General features: G+C 36.0%; 1 protein-coding gene and 1 long non-coding RNA gene across 6 annotated transcripts in view; one reads left to right on the top strand and one right to left on the bottom strand.

The window, feature by feature from the left end:
• LOC147584312 (uncharacterized) overlaps positions 1 to 1,020 on the bottom strand; it is a 38,467-nt gene extending 37,447 nt beyond the window's left edge. Inside the window, exon 1 of the long non-coding RNA XR_015248354.1 lies at positions 820 to 1,020. This is a non-coding gene — a long non-coding RNA (uncharacterized LOC147584312). The remainder of the gene's footprint in view (positions 1 to 819) is intronic.
• Positions 1,021 to 1,084: 64 nt separating this feature from the next.
• FAM151B (family with sequence similarity 151 member B) overlaps positions 1,085 to 25,003 on the top strand; it is a 45,019-nt gene continuing 21,100 nt past the window's right edge. For all 5 annotated transcript variants that reach the window (XM_086697873.1, XM_086697883.1, XM_025924972.2 and 2 more), the window contains exons 1-5: positions 1,085 to 1,216; positions 6,984 to 7,109; positions 9,583 to 9,748; positions 18,344 to 18,561; positions 21,795 to 21,930. In XM_086697873.1, the coding sequence (XP_086553999.1) occupies positions 1,192 to 1,216; positions 6,984 to 7,109; positions 9,583 to 9,748; positions 18,344 to 18,561; positions 21,795 to 21,930 (671 nt within the window). In that variant the 5' untranslated portion in view covers positions 1,085 to 1,191. The remainder of the gene's footprint in view (positions 1,217 to 6,983; positions 7,110 to 9,582; positions 9,749 to 18,343; positions 18,562 to 21,794; positions 21,931 to 25,003) is intronic.

Genomic DNA, 25,003 nt, shown 5'->3' with positions numbered 1-25,003 from the left:
TTATTACCTTGTAGGATTCCATTTATATGAAGTGGCCAGCATAGGCAAATCCATAGAAACAAAAATAAGATTTATGGTTGCAAAGGGTTGGGGAGGAAATGGAAAGCAGCTGCTTTGGGGTGATCAAAATGTTGATTGTGGTGTAGTTGCAAAATTCTATGAATACGCTGACTTGAACACTTTAAATGTGTAACTTTTTTTTTTATCATTAGGGAAATGCAAATCAAATACGAGTCAACCAATTATATATCTCAAAGATTTTTTTTTTAAAAGACCACTGAAATCATTGAAATTTACTGTTTTCTGAAACTCTCGAAATCTTTTTGATTCAGCTAGAGAACATCCAGAGAATACTGAAAGCCTGACTGAAGACAAGTTGAAATAATTACAACCCAAGTGTGAAAAGACTAAAAAGATATAAAAATCTGCAGTGCTGCCATTCGTGTTATGCGTAGGTGATGTGTTGTTATCTTAATTTGACAACTGACTGAGTTGTATTAGGGTCACAGGACCCGAAAATGGCAGTGCTATGCTGCTAACTCAGATCAGTCTGACTCTGCCTGAGGTCTTTTTCTAGCTTCAGCGTCGCTGGCGCAAAGTAGGGAGTTGAGGGCAAAGAAGGCAGTGGGTAAGAGAATACAGTTGTTAGTGTTTCCTGAGTGAACACCAGTACAGAAGAAGAGGGAGACAAAACTTGCAAGTTCTCACTTCTAAAATCCTTATGAAGCAACGCTCATTTTTATGGAGAAATGATTCCATGTCATTTTAGGATGGCACTAAAATAAAAAAATATATATATCCAACTTTGAAAAATCGTACCCCATGCAAGTGACTTCTTTCAATCTCGGCGTTTCATCCTCTGCCTTCCTGACGTAAAGTTCTTCAGAAGAACAACCTGTTTTCCCACTACCTTTCAAAAGAGCAATTCGCGCGACACTTGGACCGCGGACACCAGAGCGGAGACTGCGCGCTCGCGCAACTCGAGCCTCAGTCTCTGCGCGTGCGCACCGCTTCCCGGTCTCTTTCCGCCTCCGACTGGGGAACCTCGGCTCCGGCGCTCTGTGGGCCGTAGGTGGCGGCTCTGTTGTTTACAGTGTGTTGTTTGTTGAGTCGCGTTTCCACGCCACCTGTGACGGTCAGCGGCGGTTGCCCACGGCTCAGCGCCTCGGCGGACTGCGGCCGGTCGTTGCCATGACAGCGACCGCTGGGGGCCCTGGTAAGCGCGGATCCGGCCTTTGTGGGTCCCTGAAGGGCTTCCCTCGATTGGCTCGCAGTCCTGCACTTGGGCGTGGCGCCTATGGTTGGATCGTTTTGAGAGACTCCTCTGATAGCACCACTCCCTTTTCCTGATGGAGGTCCGCTTCCTCAGTGCGCCCACAACGGACTGGCCTAGAACTTTGGTTCCTCCTGTGGGCCTTGAAAGAAAAGCCGATGGGATGGCCAAGAATAGCAAGAATATTGCACCCTTTCTAAAAAGGAATGCTTAGGGCAATTTTGTGTTCATAGGAAAATTGAGCTGGAAGACACAAAGGGTCTCCACATAGTCCCTATTGGGACACTGCAGAGCCTCCCCATTATCAGCACTTTGTGTTCTTGTGAACCAACATTGACACATCATAATCACCTAAAGTCCATAGTTTACCTTTGGGTTCACTGTTAGTGGTGTACATTCTTGGGGCTTAGACAAATGTATAATGCTTTGTATCCTTCATTGTGGTATCATACAAAATAGTTCCTTTGCCCTCCAGATCCTCTGAGCCCACTGATTCACACCCACCTCCAACAACCACTGATCTTATTACCTCCATAGTTTTGTCTTTTCCAGAATGTCGTGTAGTTGGAATCATACAGTATGTAGCCGTTGAAATCATAAAGTATGTCATCAATGAAGGATTGACTTCTTTCACTTAAGAGTATGCATTTAAAGTTCTTCATGGCTTAAGAGCTCATTTCTTTTTAGCACTGAATAATATTCCTTGTCAGTTGTCTGGATGTATCAGAGTTTACACACTTGGTGAAAGACATCTTGGTTGCTTGCAACTTTTGGCAGTTAGGAATAAAGTCGCTGTAAACATCCATGTGAAGGTTTTTGCATGGACTTAAGTTTTCAACCCCTTTGGGTAGAAATCAAGGAGCACGATTTCTGGATTGTAATGGTAACAGTATGTTTAGTTTTGTAAGAAACTGCCTAACTATCTTTTAAAGTGGTTGTACCATTTTGCAGTCCCATCAACAGTGAATGAGAATTCCTATTGCTCCACATTCTCACCAGTATTTTGTGTTGTCAGTGTTCCAGATTTTGGCTATTCTAATAGGTGTGTAGTTGTACCTTATTGTTGTTTTGTGTTTCTCTCTCTCTTTTTTTTAATGTTTATTCATTTTGAGAAACAGAGAGAGAGCATGAGTGGGGGAGGGCAGAGAGAGAGAGAGGGAGAGAATGCCAAGCAGGTTCCCGGATGTCAAGTGCCAAGCCCAACATGGGGCTTGATCTCACGAACCATGAGATCATGACCTGAGCCAAAATCAAGAGTCAGGCACTTAACCAACTGAGCCATCCAGGTGCCCCAGAAGTTTTTTCATCTTAATAAAACCCAGCTTACTCATTATTTGTTTCATGGATGGTGCCTTTGGTGCTGTATGTAGAAAGTCATCACCATACCTAAGGTCATCTAGGCTTTCTTATATATTATCTTCTAGGAGTTTTATAGTTTTGTAAATATAAAAATACAAAATCAAATAATTTTTGTGAAGGATGCAAGGTCTGTTTCCAGATTCATGGTTTTCCGTGTGGATTTGTCAGTTGTCCAGCATCATTATTGAAAAAATTATTTTTACTCCATTGTATTGCCTTTGTTTCTTTGTCAAAGATCAGTTGACTCTATTTGTGGGTGTTTACTTTCGGGTTATCTGTTCTATTCTATTGATCTGTTTGTCTGTTTTTCACCTGTACCGCCCTGTCTTGATTACTGTAGCTTTATAGTAAGTCTTGTTGGGTGGTGTCATCTCTTTGTTCTTCTCTTTTAGGATTGTGTTGGCTATTTTCGTTTTTATGCCCTCCATATAAACTTTAGAATCAGTTTGTCCTTATCTATAAAATAACTTTGTGGGATTTTGATTGGGATTGCTTGAATCTGTAGGTCAAGTTGGAAGAACTGACATCTTGACAATATTGAGGCTTTCTATCCACGAGCATGGAATATCTCTAATTAGTTCTTTGACTTCATTTATCAGAGTGTTGTGGTTTTCCTTTTATACCTCTTGCACATATTTTGTTAGATTTATACCTAAGTATTTTGGGTGCTAATGTAAATGGTGGTATTGTGTTTTTCATTTCAGAATCCACTTTTTTTTTTTTTTTTTTTTTTTGCTGGTAAGTAGGAAAGCAATTGACTTTTATATATTAACCTTGTATCTTTCAGCTTTGCAATAATCACTTATTAATTCTGGGAGTTTTTGTGTTGATTCTTTCAGTTTTTTGCATATACAGTCATGTTATCTGTGAACAAACACTGTTTTGTTTTTTCTTCCCCAATCTGTATAGTTTTATTTCTTTTTGTTATCTTAGTGTATTAGCTAGTACTTCCAGTATGATGTTGAAAAGTAGTGGTGAGGGGGTAGGAATACTGTTTCTTGAGGTCGTGGTTGAAAGTGACATTTACCTGATCCATAATTTCAGTAGATCAAATGCAAAGTAGTTTTGTTCAGTCTGATTCCTCTTGGAATTGGGTGAGAATGAGAAATGCAGACAAATGGGTATGGTCAAGCATAATTCTAGCTTTTTGTATCCAACCTTTGGAAGCTGGTAATTTGTGTGTCCCTGTTGTTTGACCCCAGAGTTAGAGGTGTTTTAAACCAGGCAGTTCTACACTCCACACGTTTACAGTATCTTTTACGTCAACATAATTAGTCACAGTAGACATCTTTGGTGACATATTTTTTTCAGTGTTAGTTTTTTCCTTATTGTAAACATAATTCATGCTCATTATAGAAAATTTATAAAATATATTGAAGCAGGGGGAAAAAATCCACACAATTCCAATAGAAACTTTTTGGTATACTTTCTAATGTGAATAATAAAATAAAATGGAGCCACTGTGTCAAGAAGTTTTAAAATGGAGCCAGAAGGCCATTAAGGGGGTAGGCCTTAGGTACATTCTTATCAGGTAGACCCGTGAACTTTTGAACTAGGCCAAACTTCAAATATTCCAAGGACTCTGCATAAACACTTGCAACTTACTACAGTAATGGACTTTTTCTTAGTGATAGCCTTAGCAAGCAATTATGTTTAGCTAAGATTAGTTGTTGTTGTTGTTGTTGTTGTTTGCCACCAACACTGATTACATTTTTTGGTAAACAACACATAGAAGCATTCCCTTTTGTCTTTAAAAACTCCTGACTTTGGTTCCTAGTGGGACACAATTTGGGTTGCTACCCAAACCTTTGCTCCCCAAATTGCAATTCTCAGATTGCAAATAAATGCTTTTATTTCAGTTCTGCCTCTTCTCTTGGTTGACACTAACAATCCTGACTTTTAAGAACACGGTATACGTGTTGCCATATGCTATTTGTCTCTTTTTTTGGCTTTCTTCCACTTTTTAAAAATATACAAAGTAGTTTTTTTAGAGCATTAAATTTTAGTGAGTAGAACAACAAACATTTATTATCTTATAGTTCTGTAGGTCAGAAGTCTGAAATGGTCTCAGTGATCTAAAATCAAAGTGGCAGCATGGCTGTATTCCTTCTGGGGCCTCTAGGAGAGAATCAGTGTTCTTGCCTTGCCATCCTCTATAGACTGTTTGAGTTCCTTGGCTCATGGTTTCTTCCTCCATTTTCAGAGCCAGCAATGGCTGGTCCAGTCTTTGTCACATTGCATCACTCTCACACTGACTCTCTTGCCTCCCTCTTTGACTTACAAAGATCTTGTGATTCACTGGACCCACCTGGATAATCCAAGCTCATCTCCACACCTTAAAGTCAGCTGATTAGCAAACTTAATTCCATTTGTCATCTTAATTCCCTCTTGCTGTGTTATATAACATATTCACACTACACAGGGATTAGGTTGGGGACATCTTTGCAGGGGGGTGGTCATTATTCTTCCTACCACAGTACCCATACATATTGTTCTCCATTGGGCTTTTTTTTCCCACTTAACATATCTTTGGGATTATATCAGTACATCTAGATTTGCCTCATTCTTTTTAATGGCTGTATAATTTTCCAATTGCATGGATATATCACATTTATTTAATGAATCCACTGCTGATGGGTATTTAGATTATTTTCACTTTTGCTATTACACACAATGTTATATCAAATATCCTTGTACCAAATGTGTCACTTACCACATATAGGCATATTTATCTATGGCATAAGTTTATGAAAGTGGAATTTCTGGGTAAACGTATTTTTCTTTTTTTTTAATTTTTCTTTTTTAAAAGTCTTTATTGAGATATAATTTCCAAACAATATGATTCATTTATTTAAAGCATAGAATTCAGTGGTTTTTAATATATCAGAGTTGTGTAACCATCACCACAATCAGTTTGTGGTGAGCTGAAATCAAGAGTCAGACGCTTAACGGAGCCACCCAGGCACCCCTAATTCAAATATTTTTAAAATTGCTACATATTTTCTTCTGAGTCTAAAGAATGTGTGACTGTTGCATATACTAAATAGGACCACATGTTTGGGGCCATAGTGGATGCTATAGCTAACTCTCACCTTTATTCTATAGCCTGATATACAGAGTGGTTGCTAAGTTCCATGCATGTTAGTTAGAACTTCTCTTTATATGTTCCTCCATTCTCTAATCAAAATTTACTTTTTCTCAATGTCTTATTGGAAGTTTCTGCTGGGTATTTTCAGGTTTTTAACTATTGTTAGGCAGAGTTAAGAAACAAATAATTAACAGAAGGTATAATCTCATGCAGAAGGAATTTGCAGGCAATTGATAGGCACTAAAATGTTTAAATTAATATACAAGAATTATGTGGGTAACTATTTTTCTCATTGTTATATTGGGATATTACACAGTATGGAGTAGATATGGATTCAAGTATTACAGTCTTGGTTAACTCACATATTTTAATGCTTAATAGAAAATCTGGATATCCAAAAAGTAGTTGATGGATATGGGAATTATGTATATTTGTACATGGTAAACAAATCTATAAATAATAGCTCAGGAATTTAGTCACTGATATAAATTTTGCCCACATTCATAATCCCAAGGTGCATATGCTTAGATGTATAGCTTAAGATTCTAAATTGTTAATATAAATATAGAATGGGGCCTCTGGTGGAGAAAACAATTAAGCTGTACACAGTTTAAAAGGTTTTAATACAGCTTTTTTAAAAGTTTATATAATTATTTTGAGAGAGAGAGAGATAGACAGAACCCAAATGTCCATTGATGGATGAATGGATAAAGAAGATGTGGTATATATATATATATATATATATATATATATATATATATATATACACACACACACACACACACACACACACACACAATGGAGTATTACTCAGCAAGCAAAAAGAATGAGATCTTGCCATTTGCAACTACATGGATGGAACTAAAGGGTATTATGCTAAGTGAAATTAGTCAGTTGGAGAAAGACAAATATCATATGACTTCATTCATATGAGGACTTTAAGATACAGAACAGATGAACATAAGGGAAGGGAAGTAAAAATAATATAAAAACAGTGAGGGAGACAAAATGTAAGAGACTCTTAAATATAGAGAACAAACAGGTTTGCTGGAGGGTTTGTGAGAGGGGGGATGGGCTAAATGGGTAAGGGGCATTAAGGAATCTACTCCTGAAATCATTGTTGTGCCGTATGCTAACTAACTTGGCTGTAAATTTAAAAAAATAATAAATTATTAATAAAAAAACCCAATACTCAAGATCCTAAAAGAAATGTTTAATTCATAAAAAACAATCCTTTTTTTTTTAATATAAATGTCATTTTAGGATCTTGGAGTGAAAATATACTAGAATATTTTCTGAGAAATAACCACATCACAACAGAAGATGGCGCTGAGATCATCTGGTATCATGCTGCTAACCACAAGGCACAGGTGAATGAGGCACTGAAAAGTAAGTCAATACAGTTTCTTGTATTCACATTGCATAATAGATTAATTCCACTCTTTTTTTGGTATCTGGGCATATTTTCAGGTTTCAAAGACTTAGAAGATCAAAGTGTAAATTCTAGGCCGACATAAACATTTTTATAAAATATCTCATTTTGTTTACAAAATGAACAAATTTCCATAATGGAAGGATTTTCTTATTTTCCAGAAGTGGACTTGCCTTTTCTGTGTCTGTTTGAAACTTTCAATGTTACATTTCCCTATATACTGTAGTGATTGGAGTAAAATTTTTGAGGTCACTGTTGTATGTCTTACATATTTTTGTGTCTTTCATAGTGTATTAAGGAAAGGGTCGATAAATATTTGTTGAATGGATGGATGAAGCCTTTGTATACTAATTTATAATTAATTTCCTTGGTCAGTATTTATGCTTAGGCTAGAAACTAAGACTTTGGTTTATTAACTCAATCTATAATCATCTGTATCTATATATCTATATCTATAACTATAGATATCTGTATGTATCACTAGTCTATATCTATATATTGTCTATCTAGTCTGTATCTAATACCTAGACCTAGACCTACACCTACATCTTCATATCCATCTATATCTATATCTTCCTTCTTTATAGATGAACATGATAGCAGTTTTTTCAGCCTTTTCCTAAGAAGTACTCCTCTTGGCTGCAGCAGCACAGGAGACTGAAAGCATATAACCAGAGAGGTCTGGGGCATAACTCGGAGTGACCCAGTACAACAAGGAAAATTCCTCAGTCCCAAGTTTTGCTATAAAAATCTATGCATCTTTTGCATCCTACTCAATTGTGTATCTGGATAATGTGTCTGAATATATATTTATTTTATTGTAAAGATACTGTTTTAAATTGTTATTCTTTGCTCCTCAAAGGGAGGAGCTTTGGTTTAATATTGAATCCTTGATACCTAAAACAATACCTAATACATAATAACCACACAGTGATTCTTTAATAAGTGAATTTTAGCAAAAGCAATGCTTCAGGAAAAAAGCTGATTAGTGGTTTCCAGGAACTGGCCAGAGCAGAAAATAGGGAGTGAATGCTAATGGATACAGGGTTTCTTTATGGGATAATGAAATTTTTCTGGAATTAGATAGTGGTAGTGGTTGTACAGCATTCTGAATATTCTAAAAATCACTGAATGATATGCTTTAAAGGGTGAATTTTATGGTATGTGAATTATATATCAATTTTTTTAAATGGAAAAAAGCGAAACTTCTATTTACAGACAATTGGTTGTATATGTAGAAAATCAAAGTTTCTTCAGATAAATGATTGTAAGTCATGAGTAAATTTAGAAAGTCTCAGGATACAAAGTCAAAACAAAATAAATTTTAGTTCTATGTAATAACTAAAAATTTAGAAAAATCTTTAAAATTTTCAATTTGTAACAGTGTATGTGGAAATCTTTTACTAGAAATAATCTAATTAAATATGGATACTTTACTTTTAAATGTGTTTTAAAAATGCTGATGGAAAGTCATTTCCAATTGCTGGCAGTCTGATGTTGACCTGGGAAGTTTTCATAGGCTACTTAGTGTTCAGATAATGTCCTTTTTACATTCGGTTTGGTAAAACCAGAGAGCTAAGTTTTATAGTTTGGGAATGCTCTTCACAAATACCTTTTTTAAGCCATGGCTAGTTTCGTAAATTCTTGTTAGTCCAAAGGAGAGGAGACAGACAGCCTCCTGCAGACATGCATGCTGTATTTAACTGGTTTTCTCATTTCTTCCAGAATATTTAAATGTAGTATAACTATTATTAATAGAGCTGTTTAAGTTTGATTAACCTGTAAAACTGGGTTTTTAACAATATCTATGACTTAAAAAAAACAAAGTACAGGAGGAGAAATGTAAAAGTACCACCTGGTATTACACTGTCAAAACATCCAGATCACAGACTAATGATCACAGACTAATGTTGTAACATTTCAGCATGTAGATTTTAAACACATTCATTTTAAAAGATATGTTGGAAAAAAATGGAAAACATTTAAGTCTTTTTGAGAAAAAAAAAATGTGTTTTTTTTAAGCCTTGAAAAAAGCCTTTGTAACACCTTTAGGAATAGTTTGACTATAATAAATATCTGTAGTTTCTAATTTGAGGAATGAGAAGATAAAAATATTGTTTTTATTCTCAGAAACGTCAACAAACACTTATTAATCCTTGTTTTGTATGCTCATTTTGCTATGTCCTGGGAAGAAATTAAATACTGTAACAACAGTGTAAGAGCTCTATGACATAGGGAAAGGCATTTAATTCTTCACCACCTGTTTGCTCATCTGTGAAATAAACATGTAAAGGCCTAGCACTTAGTACCTGGCACTTAGTAGTTACCCAGTAAACGTTAGTTTTTATTCTCCTCAACAGGCTCCTGAACATGACATCTTCTGCAGTCCTTATTTTATCAGCATTAACTTAAGTTCTTTTATTTGGACAGGTCCTGCTCACATGATAGAGGCTGATGTCCTTCTTCCAAGTGATGGATCAGAATATAGCCAACCAATCATGGCCCATCCTCCTGAAACAAATAGTGATAATACTTTACAGGAATGGCTGACTGAAGTTATAAAAAGCAATAAAGGCATCAAACTGGATTTTAAGAGGTATTTGTATAAACATTTTCAGTTTTTTAGTTGTTATAAAATAACAATGGAAAAAAAGGATTAATAGCATCACATATCTGTGCTTGACTAACTTTAAATTGAAAATAGAATTGTAAACTAATATGTTTCAAGAATGGACCTAAGACCCATTGAGTTGTTTGCTAAGATTGTTTCTTGGGAACTCTTTGAAGATAAAATTAATTTTTACAAAGGAATTTATCATAAATTACCATTGTGATAATAGAATGGTAAATTTAAAATGCTACTTTCATTAAAAAGTGGTCTGAGACAGAGTTGGCAGTAGTTTGAGTAGTTAGTGCATATCCTACTTGATTTATATTTGTATATGGGGAATTATCTAGAAGTCTTCAATAACCCAAGAGTTCTTTAAAAATAACATTTGGAAGTATTGATAATGAAGGGCAAGATTAAGTGTCATTTCCTTTCCTGTGGCTATCATGGGAAATTTTACTTTTGTGCCATTTTTGCTATATAAAAATTATAAGTAAAGCCAGGAATATATTGTGATACCACAAAAGCTCACCATAAGCCCCATGAAGGTGACTGCTAATGAAAATCTAGGGTTTGTGGTAAATATACCTTATCTCTGAACAATATTTTTAAATGGAATTTTCTTAGGAAATTAATGATTTGGAAATCTTACTAATAGAATTATCAATATGACTCTAATCATTTGTTGTAGGGCTAAATGTACTAGTAAACTTCATTATACTGTTGGCGAATGAAAGAGCTATGTTAAGATCTTAAAGTTTTTAGAGTGGTGAATGGCCCAAACTCTATTTTATTGACAAAGAAACTTAGTCCCAGAGAAGTTAAATGATTGACCCAGGGACAATAGCTAAACTTGACAGCTGAGCTAGGATGAGATCCAAGGTATAGTGTTCTCTGTACCATGAAATAAAGCATTTGATCTTTAATGTTTGGTGATTCAGAGTTTTAGCACTCTTTGCCATTTCATGTGTATGTTTACTATTGCCCACTGAATTGTTCTCTCTAATATATTCCTTGGTTCTTCACCAGTCAGATCAACCGATTGATTCATTCCTAGCAGCTATCCAAAAGGGCTGAGGCACTAAAAAAAAGATTTTTCAAATTTTTGGTCATAACATATTTGAAGGGGAATGAATTTATGGACATTTATAGTGTGTCAGACGTTGTTCTAAGAGCATTAAATGTGTTCATTTATTTAGTCCTTATAACAATCCTAGGAGGTAGCTTATTGCTATCACCCTCATTTTCTTGATGAGGGAACAAAGGCAGAGAAGAGTAAGTAGCCTGCTTGTTGTCACATAGTAGGAAAGCTACCAGCCTGGCTGAAGAGTTCACACTGTGAACCGAAACTCTGTACTACCTCTGTAAAAGTAGCTGAATAACCTATTAGTTAAATTTTACTAGTTCTTATTATATGCTTTTAAGTTATTCTGTTTGGTATACAAATAATAATTAAATATTAAAATTTCATGTGTAAGTTTCCTATAGGATGTAATTTTAAATGGTTTATTGTGATTTTTGTGATTATTTTTATTTTCTCATCCCCAATTTCTAAACAAAGTTAATAGGTAAATAGGTATGATACTCAGAAGTTTGACTTACAAATAACTTTTTAGGAAAAAAACCTATCCTGTAAAAACAAAGTTCATATTCTTCCCAAGAATTTAAATAAGTACCACCAAAGGGAAATTTTAGGTGGTATACTGATCAGAACTTCCCTCTTCAAGTGATCATCTTGGCCAGCCTTTGTCAGGTTTTGTTTTTTAAATATATGAAATTTATTGTCAAATTGGTTTCCATACAACACCCAGTGCTCATCCCAAAAGATGCCCTCTTCAATACCCATCACCCACCCTCCCCTCCCTCCCACCCCCCATCAGCCCTCATTTTGTTCTCAAGTAGCCTTTGTCAGTTTTTTATGAGACACTTAATACATGTTAGAATTGAGAATGTTAGCCACTGTTATTTCTAATTAGAATTACATGGTATTGCCAGCGTTACCTTGATTTCAAAAGCAAAGACCCCACTAAAAAGGAGAACTAAAGACCAATTTCCCTGATGAACATGGATGCAAAAATTCTCAACAGGATACTAGAAAACAGAATCCAACAATACATTGAAAGAATTATTCACCATGATCAAGTGGGATTTATTCCTGGGCTGCAGGGCTGGTTCAATATCTGCAAATCTATCAATGTGATACATCAAATTAATAAAAGAAAAGATAAGAACCAGATGATCCTCTTAATAGATGCAGCAAAAGCATTTGACAAAATACAGCATTTCTTGATAACCCTCAAAAAAGTAGGGATGAAGGAGCATACCTCAAGATCATAAAGTCTCTATATGAAAGACCCATAGCTAATATCATCTTCAATGGGGAAAAACTGAGAACTTTTCCCCTAACAGGAACACGACACTACTGTTATTCAACATAGTGTTGGAAGTCCTAGCCTCAGCCATCAGACAACAAAAAGAAATAAAAGGCATCTAAATTGGCAAGGAAGAAGTCAAACTCCCACTCTTTGCAGATGACAGGATACTCTTACATGATACTCTACTCTACTTTTGGGAAAACCCAAAAGACTCTACCAAAAAAACTTCTGGAACTGATACATGAATTCAGAAAAGTCACAGTATATAAAATCAGCATTCAGAAATCAGATGCATTTCTATACACCAATAATAAAGCAGCAGAAAGAGAAATCAAGGAATCTATCTTATTTACAATTGCATTGAAAACCATAAAATACCTAGGAATAAACTTAAACAAAGAGGTAAAAGATCTGTATGTTGAAAACTATAGGCAGCTTATGAAAGAAATTGAAGAAGACACACAAAAAATGGAAAAATATTCCATGCTCATGGATTGGAAGAACAAATACTGTTAAAATGTCGATATTACCCAAAGCAATCTACGTATTTAATGCAATCCCTATCAAAATAACACCAGCATTCTTCACAGAGCTAGAACAAACAATTTTAAAATTTGTATGGAACCATAAAAGACCCCAAATAGGCAAAGTAATGTTGAAATAAAAAACCAGGGGCTCCTGGGTGGCTCGGTTCATTACTCGTCCCAACTTCAGCTCAGGTCATGATCTTGTGGTTCATGGGTTCAAGCCCCGCATCGGGCTCTGTGCTGACAGCTCAGAACCTGGAACCTGCTTCAGATTCTGTGTCTCCCTCTTTTTTTGCCCCTCCCCTGCTTGTACTCTGTCTCTGTCTCTCAAAAATAAATAAATGTTTAAAAAAAAGAAAAAAAGAAAACCAACCTAGAGGCATCACAATTTCAGACTTCAAGCCATATTACAAAGCTGTAATTATAAAGACAGTATGGTACTGGCACAAAAACAGACACATAGATCAATGGAACAGAATAGAGAACCCAGGAATGGACCCACAAATGTATGGCCAGCTCATCTTTGACAAAGCAGGAAAGAATATCCAATGGAAAAAAGAGAGTCTTTTCAGCAAATGGTGTTGGGAAAACTGGACAGTGACATGCAGAAGAATGAACCTGGGCCACTTTCTTACACCATACACAAAAATAAACTCAAAATGGATGAAAGACTTAAATGTAAAGACAGTAAACTATCAAAATCTTAGAGGAGAAAACAGTCAACACCTCTTTGACCTCAGCCACGGCAATTTCTTACTACACACGTCCCCTGAGGCAAAGGAAACAAAAGCAAAAATGAAGTATTGAGACCTCATCAAGATGAAAAGCTTCTGCACAGTGAAGCAAACAATCAAGAAAACAGTTATTGCAAATGACATACCAGATAAAGGGTTAGTATCTAAAACCTATAAAGAACTTACCAAATTCAACATCCAAAAAACAAAGAATTTGGTGAAGAAATAGGCAAAAGACATAAATAGACTATTTTCCAAAGAAGACATCCAGATGGCTAACAGACACATGAAAAGATGATCAACATCATTCATCATCAGGGAAATACAAATCAAAACTACAATGAGATACCACCTCATACCTGTTAGAATGGCTAAAATTAACAACTCAGGAAGCAACAGATATTGCAAGAATGCAGAGAAAGGGGAACACTTTTGCACTGCTGGTGCAAATGCAAACTAGTGCAGCCATTCTGGAAAACAGTATGGAGTTTCCTCAAAAAATTGAAAACAGAGCTACCCTATCACCCAGCTATTGCACTAGTAGGTATTCATCCAAAGGATACAAAACTGCTCATTCAAAGGGGCACATGCATCCCAATGTTTATAGCAGCACTATCAACAATAGCCAAAGTATGGAAAGAGCCCAAATGTGCATCAACTGATGAATGGATAAAGAAGATGTGGTACATATATACAATGGAATACTACTCGGCAGTGAAAAAGAATGAAATCTTGCCATGTGCAATAACATGGATGGAGCTGGAGTGTTTTATGCTAAATTAAGTCAGTAGTAAGTCTGTCAGAGAAAGGCAAATATCATATGATTTCACTCATCTGTGGAATTTAAGAAACAAAACAGAGGAACATAGAGGAAGGGAAGGAAAAATAAGATAAAAACAGAGAAGGAGGCAAATCATAAGAGATTCTTAAATACAGAGAACAAACTGAGGGTTGCTGGAGGGGTATTGGGTGGGGGTGGGCTAAGTGGGTGACGGGCATTAAGGAGGGCACTTGTTGGAATGAGCACTGGATATTATATGTAAGTGATGAATCACTAAATTCTAGTCCTAAAACCCTTATTACACTGTATGTTAACTAACTTTAAAAACATACAAAAAACAAATTTACTATATGGATGTACTTTAGAGATACCACCTAGAATTAGAATCATTAAAGACTGAATTTGAATATACTAAAATAAATTATTACATGGTATTAGTAGATTAATTGGGAGAGATGTATCATTTTGTAATATTTACAAATTTGTTACATGTTCCAGGCTAGGAACATGGTATGTTATTCTTTCAGGTATACATTATATATTGCTGTTGGGCCAAGTTCATCCTCAGTCTTTTTTTTCTTTTTTTTTCCAAAAATGTTATGACTTTTCCTTGATATTTACTCTTCCAGAAGAATCTTATATTTATTCTATTTTAGAGAGAGAGAGAGATTGTGGGTGGGGGAGAGGGGCAGAGGGAGAGAGAGAGAATCTCAAGCAGGCTCCGTGTGGTGCTTGCTACGGGGTTCTATCCCACAACCCTGGCATAGCTACTGGAGCTGAAACAAAGAGTTAGATGCTCTACTGACTGAGCCACCCAGGCGACCCCACAAGAATTTGATAATTGTTTCGTCAAATTCCAGAAAATAAAAAACTACAACAGCAAAAACTTTTATTTTCCTTAGTAAGATTTTATGTTTTTTTAATATAGGTTTTGTTTTTCTTATTTAAATTTCTGATAAGGGAAAGTGGCATTACAATAATCTATATTAGCAATAATTAAAATATTTACATATAAAAAAACAATACATGTATTAAATTCTTGTTTCATTATGTTCTGTGTCATAGCTCCTTATGGTTAACTGCACAGTGCTTTTGCACATAGTAGACACTTAATATATGTTGGTGGATTCAATCTTGGGGAGAATATGCTGAGATTGGATATTATCTGATGGGAAACCATTATTCAACAGCCCTATATTATTTTAATAAATTGAGAAAGCCTAAGACTCTCCCTCCTAAATATAAACTAGAAATCAGTGTTTAACCCAACCTCCACAGACACCAGATTTCTTAAGAAACCAGAATTCTTTCTGGAAAAAGAGATGTTGCCAGAGGTACGTAGATTAGTTTAGGTTTTCCTCCAGATCCACCCATGAAGAGTAGAACCCCACAGTAACTTGGCTTCTCCTGTAGGTCTTGAAAAACAAGCTTTGGAGGCGCAGCTTCAAGTTGCTTGCTACCAAAAATAGGGGTGCCAGATCTCAGAATTGTGGTTTTAACATGGCCCTGATACTGTTTAAGGCAGAAAGCATTTAGGACAGAGAAATGACAGTCTCTAAACTAAAGTCTGCTAGGTCCAGCATTAGAGTTTATTAATCCACTAAAATCTAGGGCCTCCATTTCAGGGCAAGAAGAATAAGCAAAAAGAAGCTCACAACATGGGGGCAGAGTAAAGAGAGACTGGGGGCTGGTTTTCTCTGGTTAATGAACAGTATCCTTGCTCACTAATTAATTGGACCTAATAAATAATGAGGTTATCAGTTTCTCCCGTTACAGTAAGAGGCCTGAAAGGAGTGAGGTGAAGAATGGTAGAAGTATGGGCAGGAGGAGTCCAGTCCATTAAGAAAGTTGTAATGTGAGGAGAGGGTACTGAATGTTCTTCCCTCCAACAGGCATTTCCCAGAATCTTAGCCTCCCATTGTAGTATTCGCTAAAAGCTAATTTTCTTTTTAAATTTTTATTTAAATTCTAGTTAGTTAACATACCTTGCAAAAATGGTTTCAGGAGTAGAATTCAGTGATTCATCAGTTACATGCAACACTCAGTGCTCATCATAACAAGTGCCTTCCTTAATGCGCATCACCCATCTATCCCATCCTTCACTCACCTCCTTCCATCAACCCTCAATTTGTTCCGTCATTAAGAGTCTCTTGTGGTTTGTTTTCCTCTCTTCTCTTTTTCCCCCCTCCCCTATGTTCATTGCACAGGTGAACGAAATCATATGGTATTTGTCTTTCTCTGTTTGACTCTTTCATTTAGCATAATATACTCTAGCTCCATCCACGTTGCTGCAAATGAGAAGTTTTCATTCTTTTGGATAGCTGAGTAATATTCCATGGTATGTATACCACATCTTGCTTATCTATTTATCTGTCAATGGACTTTTGGGGTCTCTCCATAGTTTGACTATTGTTGATAATGCTGCTGTAAACATTGGGGTGCATGTACGTCTTCGAACCTGTATTTTTGTATCCTTTGGTAAATACCGAGTAGTGCAATTGCTGGATCATAGGGTAGTTCTATTTTTAACGTTTTGAGGAACCTCCATACTGTTCTCCAGAGTGGCTGCACCAGTTTGCATTCCCCCAAACAGTGCATAAGGGTAAAACTAATTTTCTTCGAAGCAAACTTAAAGGTTCAGAAGAGATTCAGAAGTATAAGTAGTGTTGTAGTTCAGTAAAGTTTTATATATATATATATATATATATGTATATATGTATATATATATATATATATATATATATATATATATATATATATTCTTAAAAAGTAAAATTTATGGACACCTAGATAGCTCAGTGGTTGAGCTTCTGTCTTCGGCTCAGGTCACGATCTCACAGTTCCTGAGTTCGAGCTCCATGTCAGAATCTCTGCTGTCAGTGCAGAGCCCATTTTCAGATCCTTTGCCTCCCTCTCCTCCCTGCTCCCTCCCTCCCCTATTCTCTCTCATTCTGTCTAAAAATGAATTTAAAAAACATTAAAAAGTAAAATTTATGTAGGCTGATTGAAACCTTACTGTTTTAAAACCTATAGATGTCAGAATGGATGTAGAGAAGAAAAGAGTGAAGCTGCTTTTTTATTTAAAAGTAACTAAAATATAGTTGTCTCTAGTTTTAAGATGTTTGTTTTTTATTTATTTTTAAATGTTTATTTATTTATTTTGAAAGAGAGATGGGGAGAGGGCAGAGAGAGAGAGGGAGAGAATCCCAAGCAGGCTCTATGTTGTCAGCACAGAGCATGATGTGGGGCTTGATCTTACGAACCATGAGATCATGACCTGAGCTGAAATCAAGTCACATGGTTAACAGACTGAGCCACCCAGGCACCCCCAAAAAAGATGTTTATGAAATGAAAATGAAATCTGTAAAAGTTTTAAGAAAATATTATCATTTACACTTTGCAATCAGTTTTAGAAACATGTTTATGCATCCAAATTTACAAGAATACGTGAAGGAAAAGAGGTTCTTTTCTCTGAGGTCATGAGCCAGTATTAAAGACACAGTGCTTGGGTACACATTAGGTATTTTAATAAATGTGAATTTTCAGATTATAAATGTATCTAATTTTAAATCTTATTTATACATTCTCTTATGAGTGAATATTTGTGTATTTCTGAAATTATTTTATACTGAGTGATCCCTGGGGCGCCTGGGTGGCGCAGTCGGTTAAGCGTCCGACTTCAGCCAGGTCACGATCTCGCGGTCCGCGAGTTCGAGCCCCGCGTCAGGCTCTGGGCTGATGGCTCGGAGCCTGGAGCCTGTTTCCGATTCTGTGTCTCCCTCTCTCTCTGCCCCTCCCCCGTTCATGCTCTGTCTCTCTCTGTCCCAAAAATAAATAAACGTTGAAAAAAAAAAATTAAATATACTGAGTGATCCTAATACAGAGATTTGAAACCTCAGTCTGTCTACAAATAGTGACATTATTCGTACATTTATAGTACCTTTCAGGTACCTTCATGAATAGTAAGTATAAATCAACATTTTGAGATGTGGAATATGTTAACTTTCCCCTCTGGTTCTATGTGATCTTTGAATTTATTCAATTTAGGCATTATTGTATTATACTTTTATTAGGAAGTTGAGAACATTGAAAACAGTAGTCTCAAAGAACTTCTTTTTATTTTTACTTCAGGAATGTATCTTATTGACAGCAAACTATATTTTTAGTCTAGCAGCTGTGGAACCATCCATGATGCTCCTGGAAAATGTGAAGAGGCATCTGCAGCGTCCTGTGTGGATTAATGCTGATATTCTTCCTGGTCCAAATGGAAATAGCAGAGTAGTGGATGCAAAACCTTTTATAGACACAGTGACATCCTTCTTTCCAGATGTGACGTTTTCCCTGGGTTGGACAACAGGATGGCATCCTGAGAAAGTCAATGAAGGTAATAATTTTTAAAATGTATTTCTTTTTGATCAAATTAAAATCTACTTGAAATATAAAAATAACACTTCTCAGTATAAAACCAAAAACTTATTCCACAATCTAAGAGCCTAATGGAGAGAAAGGTCTGGTCCTAAAGGCATCTGTATGACTCTTCTTTCTTTTATTTCATATAGACACTGCATTCATTGGTGATATTCTGTTACCAAACTTCAATGGGAAATATTTATTTACAAGGTCTAGATTAACAAAAGCTGCCTCTTTATAAATTTTAAACACATCCTCAGTTGTCTATTTGAACTTGGAAAACATAATATACTCTTTTTACCTTGGAGCAAACTTCCTATGTCAGATGAAAGATAAAAAAGTAGTAACAAAAACTTAGCCAGTGATGTGAGGCCAGAAGTAAGGGGAGTGTGGTTGAAGAGCACAAGTTCTGTTCTGTAGACAGTGGGAGGCCCTTAAAAGTAGTTTGCTAGAACTTTGGCACCCTCATGTTCTCTTTGGTTAGACAGGGGAGTGAGAGGCCATGAGACTCTCCTCTAGTCCAATCCCTTCTTTCCTTTCACCTTTTCCCTTCAGGATGGACCTGACATTCAGATTATTTTCCCTGGTTGAAACTGACTATGCTATTTGGGTTTATCTTTCTATTTCTTCATACATACCTAGGTAGTGATTTCCAGATAAACAGTCTCAAGAACCATGAGATCAGGACCTGACGGGAGATCAAGAGTCAGATGCTCAAGCAACCGAACCACCCAGGCGCCCAGAGATATTAGTCTTTATCCTGTGTTCAGGGCATTCATTTTTTTACTTATTTGCATTTATTGTTTTCAGATGTTAACTTTTTAGCCCAACTTAAGATTAGAGTAACTGCTATCAAGTGAGTAGTGACATTTAGGTTTAACCCCCTGGTCCAACAGTTAATAAGATTGAGAGAAAAAGCAATATGCTTTAACTTAATTCTAATTCTTTAATTCATTTTAATTTTATTAATTTCATTAAAGAATATTGCTTATAATTCAAAGTGTTTAAATAAGGTAAACTATAAACAGTTTAGTAACTTCCTTACTGATTCCAATTCCTTTTATCACTGTTTAGTATAATTCTGGCTTAACCTGATCCTTGAACTGAATAATACCATATCTGGGTTTGAAGTCATTATGGTGTTGAATGTCTCCAGGCTACTTTTCTTTCACTGTCCTCTTGTCATTACCAACATGCACTTGATGCTCCCTTACTTGTTATTTCACAGATTTAGAAAAGAGAGTTAAAAGTTTATAGTCATGTAAATACAGCTTTTGTTAGCAGTCCCTTTTTCTAATTAAAAAGATATAGGGGCACCTGGGTGGTGCAGTTGGTTAAGAGTCTAACTGTTGATCTCAGCTCAGGTCATGATCTCACAGTTTGTGAATTCGAGCCCCACATCGGCCTCTATGCTGATGGTCCATAGCCTGCTTCAGATTCTGTCTCTCTTTCTCTCTGCCCCTTCCCACCTTGTGCTCTTTATCTGTCTCTGAAAATACATAAATAAATAAAAAAAAATTTAAAAAATGATAGTTTTTCATATTTTTCAGGAAAGCAGAACTTTCCCCTTTTTTCATAAGGAGTTTAGCTGCTAAACTAACATATTTACTTAGGCTTTCTGTAAAATGTTCCTATATTGACCAATACTTTTTACAGCCTGCTTTTGATAGAGTTTAGTGTTATTTAAAAAATAGAAACATTTTTTCTGAAGCTTTTATAAATAGGCAAGTGTGTTTTCCACAATGTCTTAATAAGATTTAAAATGCATGTATAAAAGTCATTTTTACCACTATTTCTACTTTAGGTAAAATGTATAAATAATTTGGACTAGCCAAAAAACAACCATGAGGATAATTATTACTTAAAATTTTTTAAATGTTATTTATTTATTTAGAGAGAGAGAGAGAGAGAGAGCACGCACAAGTGGGGAAGGGGCAGAGAGAGAGGGAGGAAGAGACAATCCCAATCAGGCTCCACACCACCAGTGCAGAACCCAGTGTGGGGCTTGAACCCATGAACTGTGAGATCATGACCTGAGGTGAAGTCAGACTCTTAGTCAACTGAGCCACCCAGGTGCCCCAATAATTATTAATTAAACGTCTAGTACCTAGCAGCCATCTTTCTCTTGGAAAAGAATACTTAATTACACAATGGAAAATATAAGTTTATAGAGACTATTAATGATGCAGAGATACCTACAGGAAGAGCTTTCGAATCTTTAAGGTATAGTGTCAAAATTTGCTTTTTTTGTGCTTGAGAGATTAGTAAAACCTTTTTTTTTTTTTAATGTTTATTTATTTATTTTTTTAGAGAGAGACAGAGTATGAGCAGGGGAGGGGCAGAGAGAGAAGGAGACAGAATCTGAAGCATGCTCCAGGCTCTGAGCTGTCAGCACAGAGCCTGATGTGGGGCTTGAACTCATGAATCGTGAGATCATGACCTGAGCGGAAGCTGGACGCTTAACTGACGGAGCCACCCAGGTGCCCCATAAAACCTTTTTAATATTTTAATGTTTTGTTAAATTTTCTCTTGGTCACTTGTGGCATGATTTTAGAATTAATCTTTTGTCTACATTTTCCACTGAAAATTTTTTCATGTATTAAGTGGTTTTTTTTTTTTAAATTTTTTTTTTTTCAACGTTTATTTTTTTTGGGACAGAGAGAGACAGAGCATGAACGGGGGAGGGGCAGAGAGAGAGGGAGACACAGAATCGGAAACAGGCTCCAGGCTCTGAGCCATCAGCCCAGAGCCTGACGCGGGGCTCGAACTCCCGGACCGCGAGATCGTGACCTGGCTGAAGTCGGATGCTTAACCAACTGCGCCACCCAGGCGCCCCTATTAAGTGGTTTTTTAAGTCACTCTGTATCCAAACGGAAATTTTTATAAATTATCTGAATTTACCTATTTGTAAGTAATTTAACTTAGTTTCTTATTTTTTTAATAAGTTTTATGTATTTATGTATTTTGAGAGAGAGACAGAGTGAGTGGGGGAGGGGCAGAGAGAGAGGGAGACAGAGAATCCCAATCAAGCTCGTCACTGTCAGCAGGGAGCCGGATGCAGGGGTCAAACTCACAAAACCTGGAGATCATGACTTGAGCTGAAACCAAGACCCATAACCAACTGAGCCACCCAGGCTCCCCTAGTTTCTTATTTAATGACTTTCAGTATTCCAGTTAGAAAAATGGAATTTCTTTCTTTAATTTCAGGTTACAGTTGGACAATGGTGAAAGAAATGGAATATATATGTAAGGACCTAAATCTGCCTGTAACATTTCCTGTCAGAGCAGCATTAGTTAGGCAGTCTTGTTCTCAGTTACTCTGGCTGTTAAAGAAATCAAACAGGTATGTATAAGTGTAACAATGTAGGATGTGCATGTGAGTGCATGTGTAAGAGAGACAGAAAGAGGATGAAAACTGATTATGTAGACAGTGTGTATGAGAAAAAGATTGAGAGAGAGAATGAGCCCCGATTGTGAAGCAAGCAGATTCCCTCACTAGAATGAAACTCTCAGTTAACCTTAACTTATATAACATCATGTCTTTCACCTCTGTTCCTTACCAAAGTTTTTGAACACAGTAGGTGCCCAGTAAATGTCCTTTTTTAATGATGTTATACATTCTCAAAAAGTTGTAAGAGGATAAAATATTTTCTCTTTGAATTCCATCCTAATTTCACAAGTTTTTTCTGTATCAAAATTTTGTCTTTTTAATATGTAATAAAAATTAGTTGGACCACTATTAAATATTAAAGTATACTATAAAGATACAAATATTGAAACAACTTTGATACTATCTTTTTAATATACTTGTCAGTAGAACAGCAGGGAAAACCCAGAAATAAACCCAAATCTATCATGGAACTTAGTTTAGGAGAAGCTGGCATTTCAAATCATTGGAGTAAAAGTTTAGTGTAGTGTTGGGAAAATAGGCCAACTCTGCAGAAAAGACAAAACTGGCACTGCTCCTTAATCTTTTTTCCACAGTAAATTCCAGGTGAATTAAATACTTGAAAATCAAACATTAAATACATAAAGAAAAAGCGTGATGTTTTATATAGTTTCAGAAAGGAGAAGACCTTTCTTAGTAAGGCACAAAATCTAAATGCTATTGCTGACACAAAGTTACCAGAGAGAGAACTCTAATCCATATATATTTTAAAAAATAGAGTTTTATTTGAGCCCAAATTAGGACAGCTGCCTGGGAAACACAATATTCACAGGGAGGAAAGTGCTCCAGAGAATGAACATGTTAATAGGGTTATATACTTTTTAACATCTTGTAAAAGCTCAAAAGATTATAGATTAGCGTATAGGCAGGAATCATGTGTTTTAAACATCATCAAATGCAGGGAGTAGAGGCATTGATCAATATCTCAAGGACAAGATGGTTTTCCTTTAGGCTGCTCATTTACAAAGCAGATGTATAATGCATGCCTGGCAGGCCATAAATCAGGCTTTTGGTTTGAACGAAGTTTATGTACAGTCATGCTGACTTAGAAGGAAATTTAAAATGGTTGCCCTTCAGAGGCCTTTAGAGAGTTTTTCCCTTCATAACTATAAAAGGAGAGTTTGATACATTTGAATACATAAAAATGGAAAGATTCTGGTAAAACTATCCTTGATGCATACGTTAGACTGATGTAAAGAATTCTAATAAAGAATTTTTCCAACTCATCCAGAAAAAACTCAGTTTGGTAATTTACTATATTAGAGTAAGGGACTCAGATACTCATACATTAAAGAAGTATTCACATTCCTGTGGATAGTGAATTTTTACTACATACCTTTTCAGTTTCTGTGAAAATGATCTTGTTTTTTTCCCCAATATCTATTAATAAAATAAATTATGGCACTATTTCATAATATTGAATTATCCTCACATTTCCAGAATAAACCCCATTTGATCATGATATATTCTTTTAATATGCTGCTGAATTTTATTGATAAATTTTAGTTAGGAGGTTTGCATTTGAAAGTGAGACTGGTCTGTAGCTTTTTTTCTTTCTCAGTTTTAGGTATAAATGTCATGTGCGTTTCAATAAAAAAGCTAGGAACCATTCCTTTTTCTGTGTTCTGGGATATTAAAAAAAACAACATTGAGGGGCACCTGGATGGTTCAATCGGTTAAGCCAACTCTTGATCTTGGCTCAGGTCATGATCTCATGGTTCCTGAGGTCCAGCCCCGAGTTGGGCTCTGTGCTGACAGTGCAGAGCCTGCTTGGGACTGTTTCTCCCTCTCTTTCCCCCTCCCCCACTCACTCTGTCTCTCAAAATAAATAAATAAACTTAAAAAAAAATAAAACAAAACATTGAAATGGCCTGTACCTGATTTGGTAAACAGTCCAAACCTAGTGTTTTGAGGAAAGATTAACTTGTACAAACTTTTTATTATATGGTAAGTGGTCCCTTGATTTTCTGTCTTCTGGGGGGCCAATTTTGATATACTGTATTTTTCTAGAAAATTACTAATTTCACCCAGGTTTTGAAGTTTATTTATTCACAGATGGCTCAAATAGCTTCTCATTCTTTTAATTTCTTCTGTTGGAGAGGAAGTATTCCTCTTTCCTTTAAAGTCCTTCTAGCTGGACTAAATAAATTGATGTGACAGAGAACAACTGGAGAAAATCAAATTTAATAGCATACTTATGGGGAATCTACACAGACATTGAAAATCTAAAGACTGTGAGGCAACAGGAGGCTTATAGGAAATGAGGAGGAGGGTAGGGATCTGAGGATACAAAGGGTCTTGAGAAAGACCATTAGTAGGAAGGTAGATGTTTGAAAAATAAATGTTAACCTATTATGTACATAAGTTTCCCAACTTGTGCTCCGTTTCTCTCTCTCTCAAAAATAAACATTAAAAAATTAAAATATTCATGATATATTATTTGGTACATATTCACATCTCTTTTATCTTAATGAAGAATTAATTATTAAAGGGGGGTCATACACTGTCCAGGGCCTGGCCCTTCAGGAGGTGTTTTTTGGAGAGTGTGACTTGCTCTCTGTTGTGACTTTGGTTATTTTATTTCCCTAGTCGTAGTGATGTTTTGGACCATCCACCAGGTGTGCTTTGATTTGTTCCTTGAAGTAGCCCTGTAAAGGAAAACAAACAGACAAACAGGAAACAAAACACACAAATCAAACAAACAAAAACAAAAAACCTAAAAACTAAAAACAATCCAAAAGCAAAAAACCAGAAACACCAGCTACAAGTAAAGAACAGGGTGGAGGCGATGCTGATGGAAGAGCACATACAGAGAGAGAAATGACAGGGGTGGGGAAAAAGAAAAAATAAACATTGACCAGGCAGAGGGACTAAAAGCCTTAATCCAGAGAGAGAGAAAAGGAAAATAAGAAAGGAGGCAGGGAAAAAGAAACGAAGATAAAGTTAGACAGAGAAACTATATGGCTTG

This window comes from Puma concolor, chromosome A1, assembly GCF_028749965.1.
Source record: "Puma concolor isolate L17-30 chromosome A1, mPumCon1.1.hap2, whole genome shotgun sequence".
Lineage (NCBI taxonomy): Eukaryota > Metazoa > Chordata > Mammalia > Carnivora > Felidae > Puma > Puma concolor.
Note: the sequence above shows the minus strand (reverse complement) of the source record. Positions and strands in the feature narration are given on the sequence as shown.